Here is a 20,018-nt window from a genome sequence, read left to right on the forward strand (position 1 = left end):
TGAGCTACCATGTGGGTTCTGGGAATTGAACCCAGATCATCTGGAGGAACAGTCAATGCTTTTAACCTCTGAGCCATCTCTCCATCCCCGAGGACTAATTTTTACAATCTTCCAATGATTAAAAAAAAATTCATGGGTACTCAAGTCCCTTATATAATAAATGACTTGTTTTTTGTTATTTTCTTTTTTTCCAGACAGGGTTTCTCTTTCTTGGCTATCCTGGAACTCACTCTGTAGACCAGGCTGCTCTTGAACTCAAAGATTCACCTGCCTCTGCCTCTGCCTCCTGAGTGCTGGGATTAAAGGTGTGCAACACCACTGCCTGGCTGCATTGTGTTTTTATGTAGCCTGTACACATCCTCCTGTCTACTTTCAACTATCTTTAGATTACTTACAATGTATAATATAAGATAAATGCTGTGTAGATAGTTGTTATACTGTATTGTTTAGGGAATGGAGATAAGAAAAAAAGTGTTTTCTCACATATCCAATCTGCTGAGCCTACAAGTGTAGAACCTTTAGGTTCAGGGGACCAGCTGTGTAATTCTCATTCATAAAAAATTCATTGAACTAGGATGTAGCTCCCTTGCTTTTTATGCTTGATTTCTTGAGTTTGATTCTCATTATTGCAAAACAAACATCTCAAAAAATGATAATTGCACGTGTTAGTGAGGATTTGATGAAAATGAGAACCTCTGTGCCCTGTTGGTAGGACTCAACTTTATAGCCGCTGTGGAGAATAGTATGGCAGCTGGTCAAAAAATTAACAATAAAATTAACTGTCTGATGTAGCAATTTGACTTCTAGGCACATATCCAAAGAAATAGAAAGCAGGATCTCAAAGGGGTTGTTTTACCCTGATTTGTAGCAGTATAATTTACAATAGTAATACAGCAGCAAGAGGTAGAGCTGTTAGAAGCAAAATGTAGTATGTGTGCACCATGTACTATTACTTAGTCTTAGAAAGGAAGAGAACTCTGACACACTGCAATACGAATAAGCACTCAGTACATTGTGATAGCAAATGGTATTTGATCCCACCTCCATGAGGTGCTTAGAGTTGGGCTCATGGAGACAGAAAATACAATGGTGGTTATCAGAGGCTAAAGTGGGGATGTGGGTATGTAGGGTAATTGTTTAATGGGTATAGAATTTCAGTTTTGTGTGGTTGAAAAAGTTAAGGGAATACATGGTAGATATGATTGTACCGTATTTTGTGCTTTAAACTGTGTACCTAAAAATTGGTAAGAACAGTGAGACCCTGCCTCAAATGGACGTAGGTAAGACCATAAGTTTTGTTACATACTTTGCCACAGCTTGAAAAAAAAAAGAGCCTTCATCTTTGTCTAAAAATGTACTGTCCTTAAATTCTGAAGACCTTCTACTTTAGAATGTTAGAAAAAAGTTGATGGATTAAAACTTAGGTTTTATAGACATTTTCCTGTCTATAAACGTGTGCTCGTAGTTGAAATATGTGAATTCATGCTTAGGTGGCATTTTTTCCTTAACATTTTCTCACTTGTATGCTCAAACTCGTGCCTGTTGACTATCCCTTATCTTTCACCTGATCATTTTCTCATACAGGTTTAATTTTAAACCTGTCTGATTCCTTTCAGTTTCTGATCATTTGGTACTCAGAGTGACCATAAGATTGTTTCTCTTGAATTTTGATAGTAATGGTATTTTCCGAAATTAATTTTTAAGTTAACGGAAAAATTTCCTTGTGCTAATTTTGTATATTTTGTCCCTTTCCCCTGCTGTTCTCCCTTTATCTCTTCTCTGGTAGCTCCCTTTCTGTTATTACCCTCTTCCTCCCTTTTATCCCCTAAGATCTCTTCACCTCCTTTTTAGTTTCATGATCTACAAACAAACATGCATGCATTCCCACACACACATACAGATTTAAATATAGGTATAGTATGAAAGAACATATCATATTTGCTTTTGAGCCTTGGTTATTTTTTTTTAACATAATGCGTTCCCTTTCTATCCATATTCTGCAATGTCATTTGTTTTTCTTCATGGCTGAATAAAATTCCACTGTGTCTACCACATTTTCTTTATCTCCTCTTCTCTTGGTGGATATCCAGGCTATTCCCATTTTCTAACTATTGTAAATAGAGTAAACATATAAGGGTTTATGTGTTCTGATTAGCTTCTGTGTCCTCATCTTCATGCCTGTCCATCTATCCTTAATCCACACGTGTTTCTGTTGTGCAAAACTGACTTGTTATTCAAAAAGCCACCTCTTTCATTTTTCTGTCACCGTGGAAAGTGCTTGGAACCTGTTATTAGTAATCCTTGATTTAGAAAGCTCTGGAATCTAGAGATTTTTGACAAAGTTTCAGATTCCAAAGCCTTTTAGATAGCAAAGATTTTGAGATTAGGGATGCTCACCTGGCAGAGCTTATGTAAATATTCCCAAATTGGAAAAAATTAAAAATGGAAGACTTTTCTGGTCCCAGGCATTTTGGGTATATTTTTTTAATGTGTAGTGACTACTGTTATTTTGTGAATGAATTTTGATATTATTGAATTCTTTTTTTTTTAAAGATTTTATTTATTTATTACATATACACCAGATTGAATTGTAGATGGTTGTCAGCCACCATGTGGTTGCTGGGAATTGAACTCAAGACCTCTGGAAGAGCAGTCAATGCTCTTAACCTCTGAGCCATCTCTCCAGCCCGATATTATTGAATTCTTATTTTCACATAGAATTATTTATTGTTCATTTTGGAGAGCCTGCTTTTCCCAGTGACCAAAAGTACCAGTTTTGTCTCCATGCAGTTTCAGCACTAAAGTTTTTTTCATAAATATAAAGAACCTTCTGAGTCAAAATTTCTTCAAAGTCTAGAACAACAAGAGATCTTCCTGGCATCTTAAATTTATGAAATACCTGTTGTCATTATGTGTAAGATTAAGTCTGGTCACAAGGCATCAGGCACCATGGTTAAATGAGTGCCCAGCTTAGGGAAGTCGTCACAGAAATGGTACAGCATGTGCTGGATGTGTGCCTCTGTGCAGAAGAGCAAAGGCAGTGTGCTGTCTAAGTGGGCAGTGGTTTGTTTAGATTAAGAAGCAATATGAAGTGTGCCCTGCTGCTCTTGAGTTGAGTGCTTTGCTCCCAAGCTGGTGATACTGTTTTGGAAGATTTTTGCATGTTAGGGTAAAGTGTTTAGGACCCACATAAACAGAAGAGAATCCTAGCTTTTGAAGGGTATACATAGTACCCTATACCTTTCTCTCTCCTTGCTTCCTGTTCCCTCCACGATATGCTTTTGCCACCATGATACTCTGCTGAAGCATATGAGGACAGCCCGCTATGGACTAAGTCCTGTGATCCTATGAGCCAATGTAAATAATTGCTCTTTTTGAGTTGTGTCAGGTGTTTGACCACAGTGACCAATAAGCTAGTTAAAGCTAGTGTAACATTTAAATTTAGTTCACACATTTGTTCAGTATTTTATTATGCTTTTAAAATCCCAAACTATTTATTATTTATTTGGGTTTTTCAAGGCAGGGTTTTTCTACTTAGACTTGACTGTTCTGGAACTCACTCTGTAGACCAGGCTGGCCTTGAGCTCACAGAGATCCGCCTGCTTCTGTCTCCAGAGTGTTTGAATTAAAGGCATCTGCCACTAGTCTAAAATCCCAGTATGATACAGTTAAAGTGTTTTGTCTGAATGAAAATTAAATCAGTTTTTAAAATAATTATGTTAGTTAAACATGTATTCAGGCAAAGTAATATGGAATTGCAATACAAGATGAGCATCTGTAATCTAGAAATTTAAAACCTGAATTTTGGTGATCATTCTCAAAGAAGTTTGTTTTTGCAACATTTTAGAATTGGGGCTTCCATGTTAGGGATAATGGGGGTGGGTAAAGATCATGCAAATACTGTAAAATCTGAAACACTCCAAATTCTGAAAACTGTCTGACCCTAAGCGTTATGTGACTAAGGTTATAGAAGCATCAAAGAGGAGTAGAGAATTATACTAACAATAGGTAGTATGTGAACTATTATTATATGTAGAAACATAACAGACAAAAATCCAGTATAATGCCTTAAGCCTGTGATTGATAAACCTTAAAAAATTTTAAATTTGAAGGTTTTTGGAGGCCACAGTAGTTATTTTAGCTCTTTGTTTCAATGACTTTTACTTTTTGACGTTCCTTAATCATCCTGTTTCTTTACATTTAAAAGTAAGTTTTATAGCTTTCCAGATTTGTGTGTATGTGTGAGTGATTCACATGTTCTAATTTGTTTTATGATGTCTTTCTTAACCTCTAGGCTTATTCTTGCAGTGCCACTGAAACTGAAATAGGGTCTTTTATCACAACCTAACATGAATCTGTCTTGGTATTTATGGTATGGTGTATGTCTTCTAGAATGATTTAACAAATTAATTGTGTCTGTTCTAGGTGTGTCACGGGGTCCCAGCCCAGTCAGCCTTGGAAACCAGGACACCTTACCTGTGGCAATTGCCCTTACAGAATCCGTCAATGCCTACTTTAAAGGAGCAGATCCTACCAAGTTAGTTCTAAATATATGCATAGGCACTTGTGTTTGGGGGTGGGCAGAAATTGGGGCTTGGTGGCAAATTTTAAGCTACACTTGATTCTTTGTTGGCTTTATACTGTGTAATCATTCAGAGGTCCCTGTACACATATACACAAATAGCAGTGAGTGGTGGCTGTCCTTCAGTTTATTACTCTTGCCCAAGCTTTCTGACCAGTATGGTATACTGATGGTATATCTTTTAACGTGTGACATTTCCTAAAGCAGAAGGTTTTCAACTTTCCTAATGCTGCAACCCTTTAATGTGGTTCCTCTTGTTGTAGTGATCCCAACCATAAAATTATTTCATTTCTATTTTGTAAGTGTAGCTTTTCTACTGTTATGAATTGTAATGTAAATATGTGATATGCAGGATATCTGATATGTGACCCCCAGTGGGGTCATGACCCAGAGGTTGAAACTGTCCTAAAGAGATATAGACGAAGTGTTTGAGTTCTTGCAAAATTGGTATAGCATCTTGCTTTTGAGAAAAGTTATATCTGCTTTAAAAATTTTATTTTATGTGTATGTATGCTCTCTGCATGCAGGTATGTGTGCCATGTGCATGCCTGCTGCCCACAAAGGTTAGAAGAGGGTACACAGCCCCTGGAATTGGTGTGAGCTTCCTGGTGTGGGGGGTCCTAAGAGCTAAACTATGGTCCACTGTAAGAGCAGCCAGCACTCTTTATCCACCAGCTGTTTCCAACTCCCATTCATTCACTAAATACTTACTATGTATAAGACCTTTTGGTTAATTTTGAAACAATGTCTCCGTGTATTCCTTGCTGGTTTGGAACTCACAGAGATCCGCCTGCCTCTGCCTCCAAAGTGCTGGTACTAAAGGCGTGCGCTGTCATGCCCAGCAAGACTCTGAATAAGTACCAAGACCACTACAGAAATCAGAGGTCTTCTGACTTTGCATTATAGTAAATAAAACATCAGAGAAACAAATAGATTGTGTATTGCTGTATGTTATTAAAAGGGAGGTAAGAGGGTGGGAAATTACTGTGGGGGGGCCTTTTGGAAGGATTTAGCAGATATTTGAAAAATATTTTGGAGCAAGCCATCCACTTTTCTGGGAGAATAATGCCCCAGGACGAGGGCACCATGGTAGAATCCAGGGTAAAGGCATGCTTCAGGAAGCAGTGGAGTGAAACTTGTCACAGAATAGGAAAAAGTAGGAACGCAGCTGAGGATGCATTCAGGGAGGTACCAGATCTGATTGGGAGTTGTGGGCCATGATAAGTTAGGGATTCATTTTTGATAAGGTAAGAAGCCAAGTGGGCCCTTGAGTTGATAGGTGAAGTTATTTGTGTTTTTGTAGTATTCTGGATGCTCTTTGGAGAATAAACTCAAGGAAAAAAAATTAGATGCAGAAACCCAGATAAGAGATGATGGTGAATTTAAGTATATTATTAGCAGGGAAGATGCTAAGCATTGGTGATATTTGAAATGTATTTGAAAACAGTTATCAAGATTTGTTGAAAGAATAGAATGCGAAATTTGAAGTACTTGTTAAGTGCTGTTAATGTAGACAAGTTGGTAGTGTGTACATGATTATAGAGCTCACCGTGTAAGTGTAGACTTGAGATAAAATATTTGGTGTCCTTGGTTTGTATGTAATACATGAAGTTGGGGTTTTAAGAAGTAGACAGAAGAAAGATCAGAGAACCGAGTCCTGATTGCCTGTTGAAGACCAGAATGGCCAAGCATAGGGATTGGAGATCACAAGGAGCAAGAGAAGGGAGGACAGAGCTGTCAACCAGTGTCTAGAAAGTAAGTCACTTGATGGAGGGGAGCGTGAAGAGCTCCTGCTGCTGCCTTGGCATCATCGGCAGTGTGAGTGTCCCTTTCAACCGTGGATTGTACGGCGTGGTGAAGGTGGAAGCCTGCTGGGAGTGCAGCCTGAGGCAGCTGTTTGGGAAAAACAAATAGAGATAATTCCTTGGATATTTTACTGAGGAGAAGCTAAGAAAAGGAATAGTGGCAGGAACAAGAGAATTTTATTTTAGTTTTTGTGTGTTGATTTAAAGAGCTGTGTGTGTTAACCCACAGCTGTAATTCCAATATTTGGAAGGGGGAGGCAAGAGGATCAAGAGTTAAGGATCATCCTCAGTTACTTAGTGAATTTAAGGTCATCTTCACCTGTGTGAGAGCCTGTCTCCTCCTCCTCCTCCTCCTCCTCCTCCTCCTCCTCATCATCATCATCATCATCATCATCATCATCATCATCATCATAAATCTTTTTCTTTCTCTTCCTCTTCCTTCTCCTCTCCCTCCATCTCCTCCTCCCCCCACCTCCTTTTCTTCTCATCCCTTCTCCCTCCCTCCTTCCTTCTCCTCCTCCTCTCTCTTTTTTTTTTTTAAGATGCTAGAGACCAGGGAAATGGCTTACTTGGTTTAAAGTGCTTGCTTTGTAAGCATGAGCACTGAGGAACAGCATTCAGATCCCTAGCATCCACATAAAAGCTGGGTGTGGAAGTTGGAAGAGAGTAGTGGATCTGACAAGAATTAGGGGGAAGAGTAGAGGGCGAATATGATCAAATACATTGTATACATCTGAGATTCTCAAAAGAATAGGAAAAATATGACATTAAAGTAAAATACTGGGTCTATGAGCTCCAGATTTAGTGGAGAAGACCTTAAAAAATTAGGTGGTGAGCAATCAAGGAAGAACTCTGGTACCAGCTTCTGGTCTCCACACACCACCCTGCCCATGTGTGCAAGTCTTCCATTGAAGCGGGAGAAAAGGCTCGTGATAGATACAGGTTTGGCAGATTAGGAGTTTAGTATTGAAAAGTGTGAGCAAATTCTTTTCTCATTTCTTTTCTTCATTAAAATAATCACCTAGGTGTAGGGTGAGGAAATATTGCTGGTTAGAGGAGAAATAGAAGCTATGAGAAGGCAGAGGGGCGAGTGACTAGACAAGGTCAGACTGCCAGGGCACGCTAAGGGAGGAGTTGGGAGGTTTGGCCATGTGCTTTTGTTTTCTCTAGTCACATTCAGTTGTGTGTATGTGGGAGGGAGCAATTAGCAAAAGTGTAAGGAGGGCTTAAGCAAAGGAGCATGTCTAATAAGGAACCTGGAAATCCAAAGATGGGGGATGTAAGGATATGAAGTTTGAAAGATTATTGAAAATGAAGTAGGATGGCGAGGAATTCAGTTGTACTACTAGGCGGAATGAGTTAGAAAAATAGGAATCTGAGTAGATGACTTATGGTTGTGAACTAAATTGTGGAGGAACTGTGGCCTGGCTGAGGTAAGCTAAAGGACAGAGCCCCTGGTAGAAAGATTGAAGAGCTAGGTGACTACAGATATTGAAAGGACTATCTGGATGATATTGAACTTACTAAAATTATGCTAGAAATAATGGTGTAGAGATAAGATTAGTGGTGAGTCAGGAACTCAAGATTTCAGGAAAAGAAAGGAGACTGCTGAAGATGATCTAAAGGGATAGGGTCTGAGCAATACAGTGTGAATCTAGAGTTTCAAAGGAAGAAGCAGAGAACAAGAAGAGCAGCCATCACCAAGCCCAGGGCTTCAGAGAGCTTAAGAGGAGAAAGTAACTGTAACTGGTTATATACAGGTCTTCAAAGATGGTTACCACACACAAAGAATTATGCTTCTATTTAATAATAGGAGTATGCCATTACAATTTTCTATGGTTAGTTCATCTGTAATTGTAATAAAGGGTATAATTGTGTATAGCTGTAAGTATATGCAGGCATGCCTCTATATCCACACATACATACACTTTTTAAAGCCAAGCATGCTTTTGAAAATAGATTAGAGCATCTTTTTAAGCACTTGTCCGTGTCCTCCAATGTCAGGTGCATTGTGAAGATCACTGGAGACGTGACGATATCATTTCCAAGTGGAATTATTAAAGTCTTCACAAGCAACCCCTCTCCAGCTGTGCTGTGCTTTAGGGTGAAAAACATCAGCAGACTCGAGCAAATCCTTCCAAATTCACAGCTTGTGTTCAGGTTTGTGTGCTTTACTCTTAAGATTAAGATTGAAGTTTCTTTTTAAGAAATGTTTTTTCTTTGTGAAATAATGTTGAAGACCATGCCAGAATTATTTATTGCAATTAAGCAGCTTTGTGCTGTCCTTTTGCTTTGTTTTGGTGCTAGTTACTTTTTAGGGAAACTTTTCACTGTTCTGTTCTTTGTATTCTAATTTGGTTTTCCTCATCCCACATTTTGATTGATTTCTAATAGTCTTTCCCAGGTCACCAACAGAGTACATGAAGGAAAAAGATAAGTCAAATGAATAACAAAATGTTTCTTTTATATATATATATATAGTGATCCATCACAGTGTGATTCCAACACAAAAGATTTTTGGATGAACATGCAAGCTGTTACTGTCTACCTCAAGAAGCTATCAGAGCAAAATCCCGCTGCTTCTTATTATAATGTAGATGTATTAAAGTATCAGGTGAGTGTCCTGTCACCATGAAAACCTTAAATTTATATATAAACAAATGGAATCTGCGGAATACTACATGAATAACCATGTCATAGCCAAATGAGGTACATTCCAAGGGTGCAAGATTGTTTTGGAATTTAAAAATCAGTTAATGACTATTTCAGCCAAAATGATAAAAGTATTTACCATCTGTTTGTGACTCAGCTACTGAGTAAATATTAATACATGAATTTATATTTAACTTGAAAACTCCAGTGTAGTCATTCTTCACAAAGAAATACTAAAGCAGTCAGTTAAAGTTTGATATGGCAGACACTCACTGTTTATATTAATAGTACAAAATTTAAGTGTTTCTCTAGATTTGTTAGTACTGTTACATAAAAGAATAAAATAAGAACTAATAGCCTGTCAGTGGTGGTGCACACACGCCATTAATCCCAGCACTTGGGAGGCAGAGACAGACAGCTCTCTGGGAATTTGAGGCTACTTTGTCTACAGAGCAAGTTCCAGGGCAGCCAAGGCTACACAGAGAAACCTTGTCTTGAAAAACAAAAACAAACAAATTTAAACCTCTAAGTCTACATGTATCAAATGTTTAATAATAAATGAAACCATAAAGGGGCTAAAATAAATTATGGGCACATATGTATGTATTCATAATATATACTTAGCATATGATTTTAGTATTGAACTATGAAAGCCATTTCTACGTATGTTTAAAGCCCGGAAAAGAGACTGGTGATGTGGCTCTGTGGTTAAAAATTCTTTTTGTGCAATCCTCACAACCTGAATTTGATCCTGATGACTCAAGTTCAATCCCTAGACTTCAATGTAGAATGGGAGAACCGACTCCACAGTGTGACCTCTAACTTACATATGCACATGTATGTGGGTATGTTTGCACCTGCACACATATAAAATAGTCGATTTAAAACCCAGAAAGTATGTCCGAAAAGATAACTGACACAAAAACAAGTAGATGGATATGTATATAAAGTGTTGCAATGCATAAGACAGACAAAGGGATTACTCCCAAGAATATTTATAAATTAGTAATTACAAGGTGGATAGCTCTTGAACACATGCTCTAGTACAGTAGTGTTCAGAACACTGGTTAAGGTAGTCATGATTGTTCCATCCAATATTAAAAGGGTTGTGACCACTTATTCCTAGAAATACAAATGAATAGAACCTTTTAGAGGTAAGTTGTAGTAAATTAATTGGATAGATACAATATTTCATAACAGACAAAGAAAGGATATAAAATAAATTTCCTCAGCATTGTTTCTGGGCCACCTAAGTATAAGCAGCAGAGGAGTACACTGCTTCATCAGTGTTTTATAAAAACTATTACAAAGAATGAGTTAGAACCCTATTTCATGTTCCTAAAAACTCTGACAGGATATGTAGCATGATCTTAACAGTGGGGAGTAAAAACACCAAGGGGTGGGCTGGTTACAGCTCAGTAGTAGAGCACTAATCCTGCATGTGTTAAGCCTTGAGCTTAATCCCCAGCAGCATGCATGCATGTATATGCTGGAGATAAATAAATTTTTTTCTTCTTCCTTTTTTTTAAGTTAGAAACAAGCTTGCTTCACATGTCTTTACATTTATGTCTGACTTTTTAGTAGTGTAATGATACTAAAATAACACATTTCTAAACAAGACATTTGTAATCAGTACTTGCTAATTGCTGGGACTAGGACAAGGATATGGTAAACATCAGTAAATAGTATTATTATATTAGAAAATAAATGCTGTAGACGAAAGGAAATGGCTTCAAGGATCCTTTGAAAAAGGATCTACATGGCCAGGAGGAGTTATCCATTCACTGTGTTTAAAGTTATTAAATATTTGAAGTTAGAGGTATGTTAATTCTAGGCATTGGGAACCACATGGTGAACCTTTTTTTCCTCACAGATGTATATCTGAATTCTTTGTAATTTCATACATAATTAATGAAGAATCTTAGAATCCTCCTTTGAAAGACTTTGGACTTTATATAAACTTTCTGCAGTTGAATCCAAGGGAACTGCACCATGGTCGTTTGCAGGTAGTCTGTCCCAGGTCCACGAACTAAGAGTGACCCTATGAGCTGAGTGCTTTATTTTACCTACAACAGCCAGTCTCCTTGCTGCTTAGTCGTGATTCTGTAGATTCTTAGGTATGAACATGCCTTGTTTACTCTTCAGACAAAGACAGTTGTTTGTTTGATTCTCTTTAAAGGTATCATCAAATGGCATTCAGTCCACTCCTCTAAATCTTGCAACATACTGGAAATGTAGTGCCAGCACCACAGATCTGAGAGTGGATTATAAGTACAACCCAGAAGCCATGGTTGCACCTAGTGTGCTTTCCAACATACAAGTGGTGGTGCCAGTGGACGGAGGAGTCACAAATATGCAGTCCCTTCCCCCTGCAATATGGTAAACTGTGTTTGCATTTTTGTTTGTCTCCAGCTGCAACAGTTCTAACCTCTTAAAACTAACAATAATTGGGTTAAGTGCTTGCCCATGCAAACCTGATGACCTTAGTAAACTGAAAACTTTGTAGAGATTCCTGAGAACCCATGTGAAGGAGATCTTTAGACCCTACATGTGCCAGTGGCAAGCACATTTCTATACATACATAGAATTTAAAGAACAATAATTACTATTTAATAGGATGAAATGTAGCACTTAGCCTATCTGCAGGAATATCTGTTTAGTGTTCAGTAGTACTGGTTCCTGTCATTGCTAACCACCTCTTGTACCCCTCCTGCCTTTATTAGTACTATATTACAGATCTGACAACTCTTTATACTTATCATTAAGAATAATGCTCCTCTTGACTAAGATGCTAAGCCACATGTACACAGGTTTGTTTTGTATGGCCACTGGAAAGGAATCCTGTAATTTGGTAAACTTTCATTAAATTTTCACTAGGTAGTGTCATTTAAAGCTCACACTATAGTTTTTATAATAAAAGTACTTGAGGTACATTTATTGAGTGTCCATTTATGTATTAGATAGTGTAAGAGATTGTATTTGAAGATACTTGTTCTTATTACAGGAATGCAGAACAAATGAAAGCCTTTTGGAAATTATCTGGGATTTCAGAGAAATCAGACAGTGGAGGTAAGGGTGTGCTCCTTCTCATTCTCTGTGCTGGGGATCAGATCCAGGTCCTGGTGGGTTCATGCTAGGCAAGTACCGTGCTACTCTGCTGCCTTGCCCTTGGTTGCTTTCCGTTATTGACATTACTGTTAATAACTTCATTAGTTATGTATGTGAGTGCACACAGGTATGGTCACAGTCAGTTCTCTTCTTTCCACCCTGTGGGTCCTGCGGATGAGACTCAGGCTTGAGGCATCTTGGCCTTTGGTTGTTTGCTTATTTATTTATTATTTTTTATATTTTTTATCTTAATTAACTTTTTACACGTTACTCCTAGCTCCCTCCCCTCCTCCCTCACCTCCCACCAACCCTCTCAACTCTCACCCCCACCCCCACCCTCCTCAGGGAGGGTAAGACCTTCCATGGGGGATTTTCAAAGTCTGTCATATCATCTGGGGTAGTTTGTTTTTTAAAAGCATATTCATTGAAATTTTCCTTCTGAAATTTCATTCCTTCAGTTCTAGAACTGACCACTAGGTGGAAGTTAATACCCTGTGTATGTTAAGGACGTACAAGCCAAGATTCAGAACAGTTTTTACCCTTCTTTTGAATATGCTTTCTTTGTAAGAAAAGTAACTTATACTTTTATAACTGCAGGATAAGGCTTGATAGGGAAATGCTTAGTGGTAGAATTTATTGAAAAATAGAACTATCCCCAGATAGGTAATTCAGATAATTGCAAATGGTTGAGCTTATTCTGTTAATTGGGAAAGCAGGTGGTTTCTGTTAAAGCAGGTGCCCCTGCTTTCCCTCCCTAGTTGCATAGAAAATAGCTTTGAAAATGCAAAAAAAAAAAAAAAAAAAAAAAGCTTTAATGTAATGCTTGTCTGTTCCATCTTACTGAGAGAGCCTTTCTGTTCATTCCCATTGGAGTTAACCAGAGGTCTTCAGTTCTGTGTGGCAGTTTTAAGGAAAAACAAGTTAATTGTCTCCTCCTACTGTCTGAGTCTCCATGTTCACCATATGACTAATTATCACTGCAGTGTCTCCTCTGATTCAGTGCCTTTAAAACTGGTGTACAGTTTCCAAGTCAAGTGTCTGACGTACTCATGGTCTCTTAGTTAAAAGAGAACTTGTCTTCCTAATTGCCTCCATTGATTTTTCTTATTGAGTGGATGTTTTAGCTCTGCCAATTCCGTTTAGCTTTTCTCTTTGAACATTTGGAGTATATCAATGTATTTCTATATAAAGAACTATCCGCAAATCTAGATTATGTATTCTTGTATATCTGCTATACAGGATCAGATTTGTTTTAGAGAGCCACAGTTTGAGGTAAGGTAACCAAGCTGGCCTCTAGTTCCTTTTGTTGTTTAGTACTTACAATTAGCATTTTTAGTTGGTAGCTAGCTTCACTGACTTTTCTTCTAGCCATTGAGCTTTTTGTGAACCACACTGAAATTGCTAACTTAAAGTGGAAGTAAATCAGACATCCTATGTATTAGACTTACAGCCAGCTAGCAAGGAAGAGAAGATCTTGTTCCCCTATTTAATAAAATATATGATAATTGTAATTATACCAGAAAAGGAATTTGTTCTCTCAAAAACAAGATTTACTTTTTCTATCACATGTTTAGTACTTTCCTTTTGTTATTTAGGCGTGAAATTGTCTATTCTATGTAAGGAAATAGGAGAATTTTATGAATGTGGTTTTGATGTGGTCAGTCAGACCTTTACAAAGAAATACCCAGATTCAAATGCTATAAGATAGAAACCTGTTTTCTATTCTTGCTCAGTACCCAGAAAAGGAACAGGAAACAGCTGTAAAGCTTAAGGGTTGCTGGGTGAGTGCTCCTCACTAGTGCTAACACTGGAATGTTCACAGAGCTGAGTTGTTGAGCAAGGATGTACAACTTTCAAAACTGTGTGGACAATAGTTAAGAGTTAGGCAGTAGTTCTCCACTCTGGTATGCATCACCAGGTATGATAATATAGGACACACCAGTTACTACATCTCGTTCCATATTTCTCTGCAGTGTAAAACTTACATACAGGAGGATTGAAATGTCTTTTTGCTGCTATCGAGCAAGCCTTTCCAATTCCCCTGACACAGTGGTTCTCAGCTTTCTTAATGCTGTGACCCTTTAATACAGTTAGTGCCTCATGTTTCGGTGACCCCCAACCATAAAATTATTGTTGTTACTGCTTCATAACTGTAATTGTGCTAGTGTTATGAATGATATTGTAAGTATCAGATATGCAGGATATCTGATATGTAACCCTTGTGAAAGGATCTTTTGATTCCCAAAAGGGTCTTGACACACAGGTTGAGAACCACCTCCTTAATCAGAAACCCAGGTTAAATTAGGTTGTAACACAATATTTAAAAGAAAAGAAAGGAGAAATCCAGAAGAATTTCTAACATCCCCTTTTTCTGTCTTAGAGCCCTAATAAACTCTTTTGTTGTCTTGTAGTTGGTCTCCTTGCTTTGCATCTTGCCCCTGCCTTCTCTTCTAAGATACTAATCTGAGATTCTTGCCTATCTATCTTTGGCGTTTCCTTGTGGTTATGCCATAAACTTCTTATTGTGGCCTGGGGCCTTGCTGCTATTACAGTTTCCTCCAGATACTGTGGTATGGATATGGTTCTCTTAAGCCTGCTCTCACAGGTCTTCAGTCTACATCCCAGTGCTCGCCTAAAATGCACACCATCATGCCCAGCAGCGTTTATAACGTGCAGCAGAAATACGTGTTTTCAGAGCACTTATCAGATTCATCAGCATCACTGATACTCTAGTTTTGTTGCAGTCAGACAAAGATATGTTGAATAAATGATTATAGCTGAAAGAAAAGACCTAAAATATATCTATGGGATGTTGTGATGTTGTACTAGTAAAATTTAAGAAATAAAGGTGATATAGCTAGCCAGTTAGCTCGGTTGGTTAGAATATGATGTTAATAAGATGAGTGAAAAACAGTGAGGCTGATACCCTCTTCCCAACAGTAGTAGCTGCCTTTTCTTCTTATCCCTTTGGACTGCATGGTCTAGTACTCAGCACCCACTTCTCTTCACTTGGTCTCGTCACCCCTCTGTTGTCTCCCCCATCCTGTGTGTCGTGCCCCATGCTCCCTGTGTGCTGCCCTCCATTCCTTACCTCATCCTTGTAACTCACGTTAGCACGTACATATCACAAGCATCTATCTAAGCAGTATACATCTGAACATTACTGTTAAGGAAAAGAAAATAGTAGATTGAGATTACTTAGTAGAAATTCAGGCGCACTGAATATCAGGGTTTGATTTGAAAACAGGACAGTGGTTTTTTTTTTGGTTTTATGAGACAGGGTTTCTCTGTATTGTTTTGGAGGCTGTCGGACCAGCCCGGCCTCGAACTCACAGAGATCCGCCTGCCTCTGCCTCTCGAATGCTGGGATTAAAGGCGTGCACCACCACCGCCTGGCGACAGTGGTTTGTTTACTATGCGCATCTCGTGAATTTACCATTGGCCGAGGTAGTTTACCTTAGATCCTCCATTTTCAATCTGGGGGTTGCAATGACCCTTTTCCAGGGGTTACATATCAAATATCTTACATACCAGATATTTATATTACAATTTGTAACAGTAGCAAAATTATAGTTATAAACTGGCAGTGAAAATAATTTTAAGTTTGGGCATCACCACAGCATGAGGAACTGTGTTAAAGACTTGTAGCATTAGGAAGGTTGGGAAGCCCTGGCTTAGATGCCCATTTAATTTTATTTGGTCTACAATGTATTTTACCTTTTTATAAGGTCTTTATTCTTTTCTTTGTAGGTTCTGGATCCCTTAGAGCAAAATTTGATCTTTCAGAAGGACCCAGCAAACCCACAACACTTGCAGTGCAATTTCTTAGCGAGGGAAATACCCTCTCAGGTGTAGATATTGAGCTAGTTGGCACTGGCTATAGACTTTCTTTAGTGAAGAAGCGTTTTGCCACTGGTAAGTTGGGATGTTTTGAACTCTCTAGTATATGTGGGAAACATTTGTTCTCTAGAAATTTATAATTTAAAAACGTGTTTTTTTTTTTCTCCCTTGCTACAAGCTGCCAGATAAAAACAGTCTTGGTAGAGTTACCATGATCAGCATAGTAAACTATTTAATGTGATCCTAATGCATAGTAAACAGCAGGTGGGACCTAGAGTTCTGTGTCTGTACCCATAAAGAACAATGTAGTCCTTTAGTGTAGTTGAAAGTAACTACGTGGGTATGCTTGGTGTTTTTCAGGACGATACTTGGCTGATTGTTGATGGACCTGGAAATCGGTTTTCTCAAGGGAACAGTGCGAATCTGCCACTGCGTCACCTGTTCTTTCCAAACACTATTTTTGCTTGTATGATGTCTTTCAAACTTTGTCTTTGAAAGCTGACTACAAACATTAAATTGCACTTTCAAAGTGAGTCATTGAAAGAAATAGCACTGAAATGACCTTGTACACAGTAATGACTAATGATCAAATGCAATATTCAGGAAGCACATGTATTCAAATTGTCACTAAAATGAAGTTTATTATCTTCAATGTCTGTGTTTTTAAAAAGGTTAGAATGTAGTAACAAACCTAAAAATTTCAGGAGAGCAAGCACAAAATTATTTAGCTTTCCGTAAGTATTTGGACTCAGAGATAGCTTTGAAGTTCCATTAGTTTGATATTGAACGAATATAAACAGAACGTAAATTTTAAGTTTTGAATGTTAACTCAGAGCTCAATCTAATTGAGTTATGTGCCATAAGGTAATCAGACCAGAGTCCAAGTTGTATACAAAAAAAAACCCTACAATCTGATTCTCATAAGCATATTAATAAAGTGTAAATGGTGTTTTATATGATTTTTTAAAAAAATTCTCAAGTGCAATGTGTTTTAAAATAAGCTTGCAAAGGACAGCAGAAAAACTTACTTCTGCAGTTAATTAACTTTATAGAAGTTGTGATTGTTTTGATGAATTAATGCTGTAGATTTAATTTATTTTTATATGGATTACATAATGTGTGCCTTTTAAAACAATAACAAAAACCAGGAATGTGCCTCTAGTTTGTGTTAATGTGCCTCACTTTTTTCTCCTCTGGATCTTGTATTCAGAAACATACAGTGGTCAAGCATATTCAGAAGATATTTGCAATTTTTAAAATACCTTCAGGCTATAATTGGGAAGAAAATTCAAAATAACCAAAAGATAATTTATACTTAAAAATCCTGACCCCTGTCTTTAATGATACACTATAGCCACTAGAAAAACAAATAAGACTAATGGAGTTCGTTTACTGGGATTAAAATTACCTTCAGATACTCAACATTGACCTCATAAGCATGTGGAGTGGACAAGTGCTCAAACTGTAGTGACAAATTGCTAACTGGTATTTTAACTCTAATTTAGCATTTCTCTTGACCATATTTATCAAGGAAAATTTACACACTTAGTTGCTGTTGTGTTGTGAATATTAGTTTTCTAGCATTCTGTGAATAATTTTTTTAAAAGATTCATTTTGGCAATGAGAGAAGTACTGTCACTTGTTTTCACTGTAATAATTAGAAAATTGTCAAATTCCAAATGGTAAAAATAGGTAAATTATTTGAAGTGAAGGATTGGGTTGAGTGTTTCTTAATGTGAACTGCTCATACTAAGTAGTAACTTTATAGCAAATTCTGATTAACAAAAGAAATAAAATGTTTTAGACAAAGTTTCATAATTTACAAGTGGGAATTTATGATAAATACCAATGTCTTTCATTTTTCATAGAAGTGATAGCTTGTGTTATATCTAATAATTTATATAAACCACTAATTATTTTGTTAAGCTTTACAAAAAGTAAAACCCCATTACTAGACACTAAAATAACATCTTGCTATGCTAAACACACAAAAAAACATCTGTTCTTTTGCAGTTTGTCATACAAAATAAGTAGTCATATATTCAATGTTATTTCAGTTCTAAATTTAGGTTTGACTTAAGTAAACATAAGGCAATTTATTGAAATGTTAGTCTTTACTCACTAGCAAAATTAGAATTTCTAGCTCTTAAGTTCTTTAAAATGCCAGTTGCAATTACCCTTACTAAAATAGTGACTAAATTTGCTTTTATTGGGCAGTTAATGCTTTACTATTTGAATTCTGCTACATTCAGAATGTCTGTTTTTAATCAAGTATTACCTTAAAATGTTGAAATGAGTGGAATGGTTAATCTTGTGCACTTTCTTATCCCATAGCCTTCATACCTAGTGTTGACATACAAGTTTGTATTGGGTGCAGGTTACAGTTTTAAAGCCATATGAGTTTATAGTGATTTTTTTTCATTTAAAAATTCATTAATGTTTTCAAAAAGCCCAGTAGATTTCAGTGAGAGACTATCTAGCAAGCTGGTTCTTGCTTATGTACAGTGATAACTTTGTAGCTGCTTCTTTAACAAAGAATTTGTAAACACAGAACTCTTAATAAGTGTGAGCTTTTAAGGAGTGTTATTTACTACTTTGGGTTGTAATTAGAGCACATCTATCTTCCAAAATTTTGTAAATATTTTTGATTTTTTTCATAAAATGTAAATTTTACATAAAAGTTGTATCCCTAATAAACATGTAATATATAATTTAGCAGTTGATTTTTATGTGTCTTTGTATTCATACTAATAGATATGTTATAAACAGGATAGCCAGGCTGAGGAAGAAGTTGACTTTGAACTTTATTTGAATTGTTTTTCCTTTTGTGGTAGGGCTTGAACCCAGGGCCTGGTGGGTGCTATGCAAGCACTCTGCCACCGAGCTGGAGCCCCAGCAGGTTTTGAACTTTAGGTCACCATTTGTGCTGACATACAGATTAAACTACTGAAGTTTTATTGGTCATAAAGAAAATTTGGTTTGGTTTGTATCTCTAGATATCAAAAATGTTTAACAGTGACTTATTTTTAACATATTTACAAGTATACTTAAATTGACTGAATTTTAGTAAGGACTTTTCTTCTTGGCCAGTTTTGTAGGAACAGTTGTATATAATTTACGGACACAATGAGGCCTGAGAAGTGGCTCAGCTGGGAAAGGGGTTGGTTGTCACCACACCTGAAGACCTGAGTTCAGTCCCCAGGACACACACAGTATAGGGAGGGAACTGACTCCCTCAAGTCCTCTCACCTCCATTCACACAGTAAGATAGCAAGCAAGTAAGTGTAGTTTAAAGAAATCATAATGGCAGAAGTTAGGAATATCAAGTCTGGAAAACAACCAAAAAAAAAAGAAAAAAATATACCAAGCAATGACAGTGTTGTCAAATATGTCATAAAAATAACTAGTATAATTATTTAGGTTTGGTTGGGAAACCTCATAGCATTCACACCACACATCCCATGGATTTTTCTGTCTCCTCACGTCTACTCCCAACTCTGCTAGAGAAGTCTGAGAGTTGTTGTAATACCCTACAGCCTGAGGTAGAGCACAGAGTACCAGATTGGTTCTCCCCATAGTCCTAAGTAGAGAGAATATCTTTGTTCATACCATAATTGAGGAACTCAGGCCCCTTCCATTTCATGGTTGTGCTAAAAATCTTCATTTGGCCATCAGATGGAGAAAAAGCAAAGTCTTCATTAGTTTTTTTTTTTAAATGGGTCAGGCCTAGATATGGAATCATCTGTTTCACTCATGTTCCATGAGCTCAATTTTGATCTTATAGCCGCAGTTGGCTTCAGGAAAAGATAATAAATGAAAGAGACAAACACCAGACTAGGTTCAGATAAACAGTAGTCCTCTGCCTTACTGTGTCCCTTCTCTGTTAATTTTCCTGACCCTTTCCCAAACATGCATTTGGTAGACTCGGGGACTTTTTATAAATTCTTGCTGTATATTGATATTCTATCCTTATTTGTACTACATCTTATTTTTTCTTGTAGAGAGAGGCCTTTTCCTTGTCAGCAGCTTTG

General features: G+C 37.3%; 1 protein-coding gene across 2 annotated transcripts in view; it reads left to right on the forward strand.

The window, feature by feature from the left end:
* Fcho2 (FCH and mu domain containing endocytic adaptor 2) overlaps positions 1 to 18,702 on the forward strand; it is a 91,950-nt gene extending 73,248 nt beyond the window's left edge. For both annotated transcript variants that reach the window (XM_040728878.1, XM_040728877.1), the window contains 7 exons: positions 4,426 to 4,537; positions 8,392 to 8,547; positions 8,869 to 9,001; positions 11,219 to 11,418; positions 12,044 to 12,108; positions 15,898 to 16,062; positions 16,348 to 18,702. In XM_040728878.1, coding sequence (XP_040584812.1) covers positions 4,426 to 4,537; positions 8,392 to 8,547; positions 8,869 to 9,001; positions 11,219 to 11,418; positions 12,044 to 12,108; positions 15,898 to 16,062; positions 16,348 to 16,370 — 854 coding nt within the window. In that variant the 3' untranslated portion in view covers positions 16,371 to 18,702. The remainder of the gene's footprint in view (positions 1 to 4,425; positions 4,538 to 8,391; positions 8,548 to 8,868; positions 9,002 to 11,218; positions 11,419 to 12,043; positions 12,109 to 15,897; positions 16,063 to 16,347) is intronic.
* The last annotated feature ends 1,316 nt before the right edge of the window (positions 18,703 to 20,018 follow it).

This window comes from Mesocricetus auratus, unplaced genomic scaffold (genome assembly GCF_017639785.1).
Source record: "Mesocricetus auratus isolate SY011 unplaced genomic scaffold, BCM_Maur_2.0 Super-Scaffold_100020, whole genome shotgun sequence".
In the NCBI taxonomy this organism is placed as follows: Eukaryota; Metazoa; Chordata; class Mammalia; order Rodentia; family Cricetidae; genus Mesocricetus; species Mesocricetus auratus.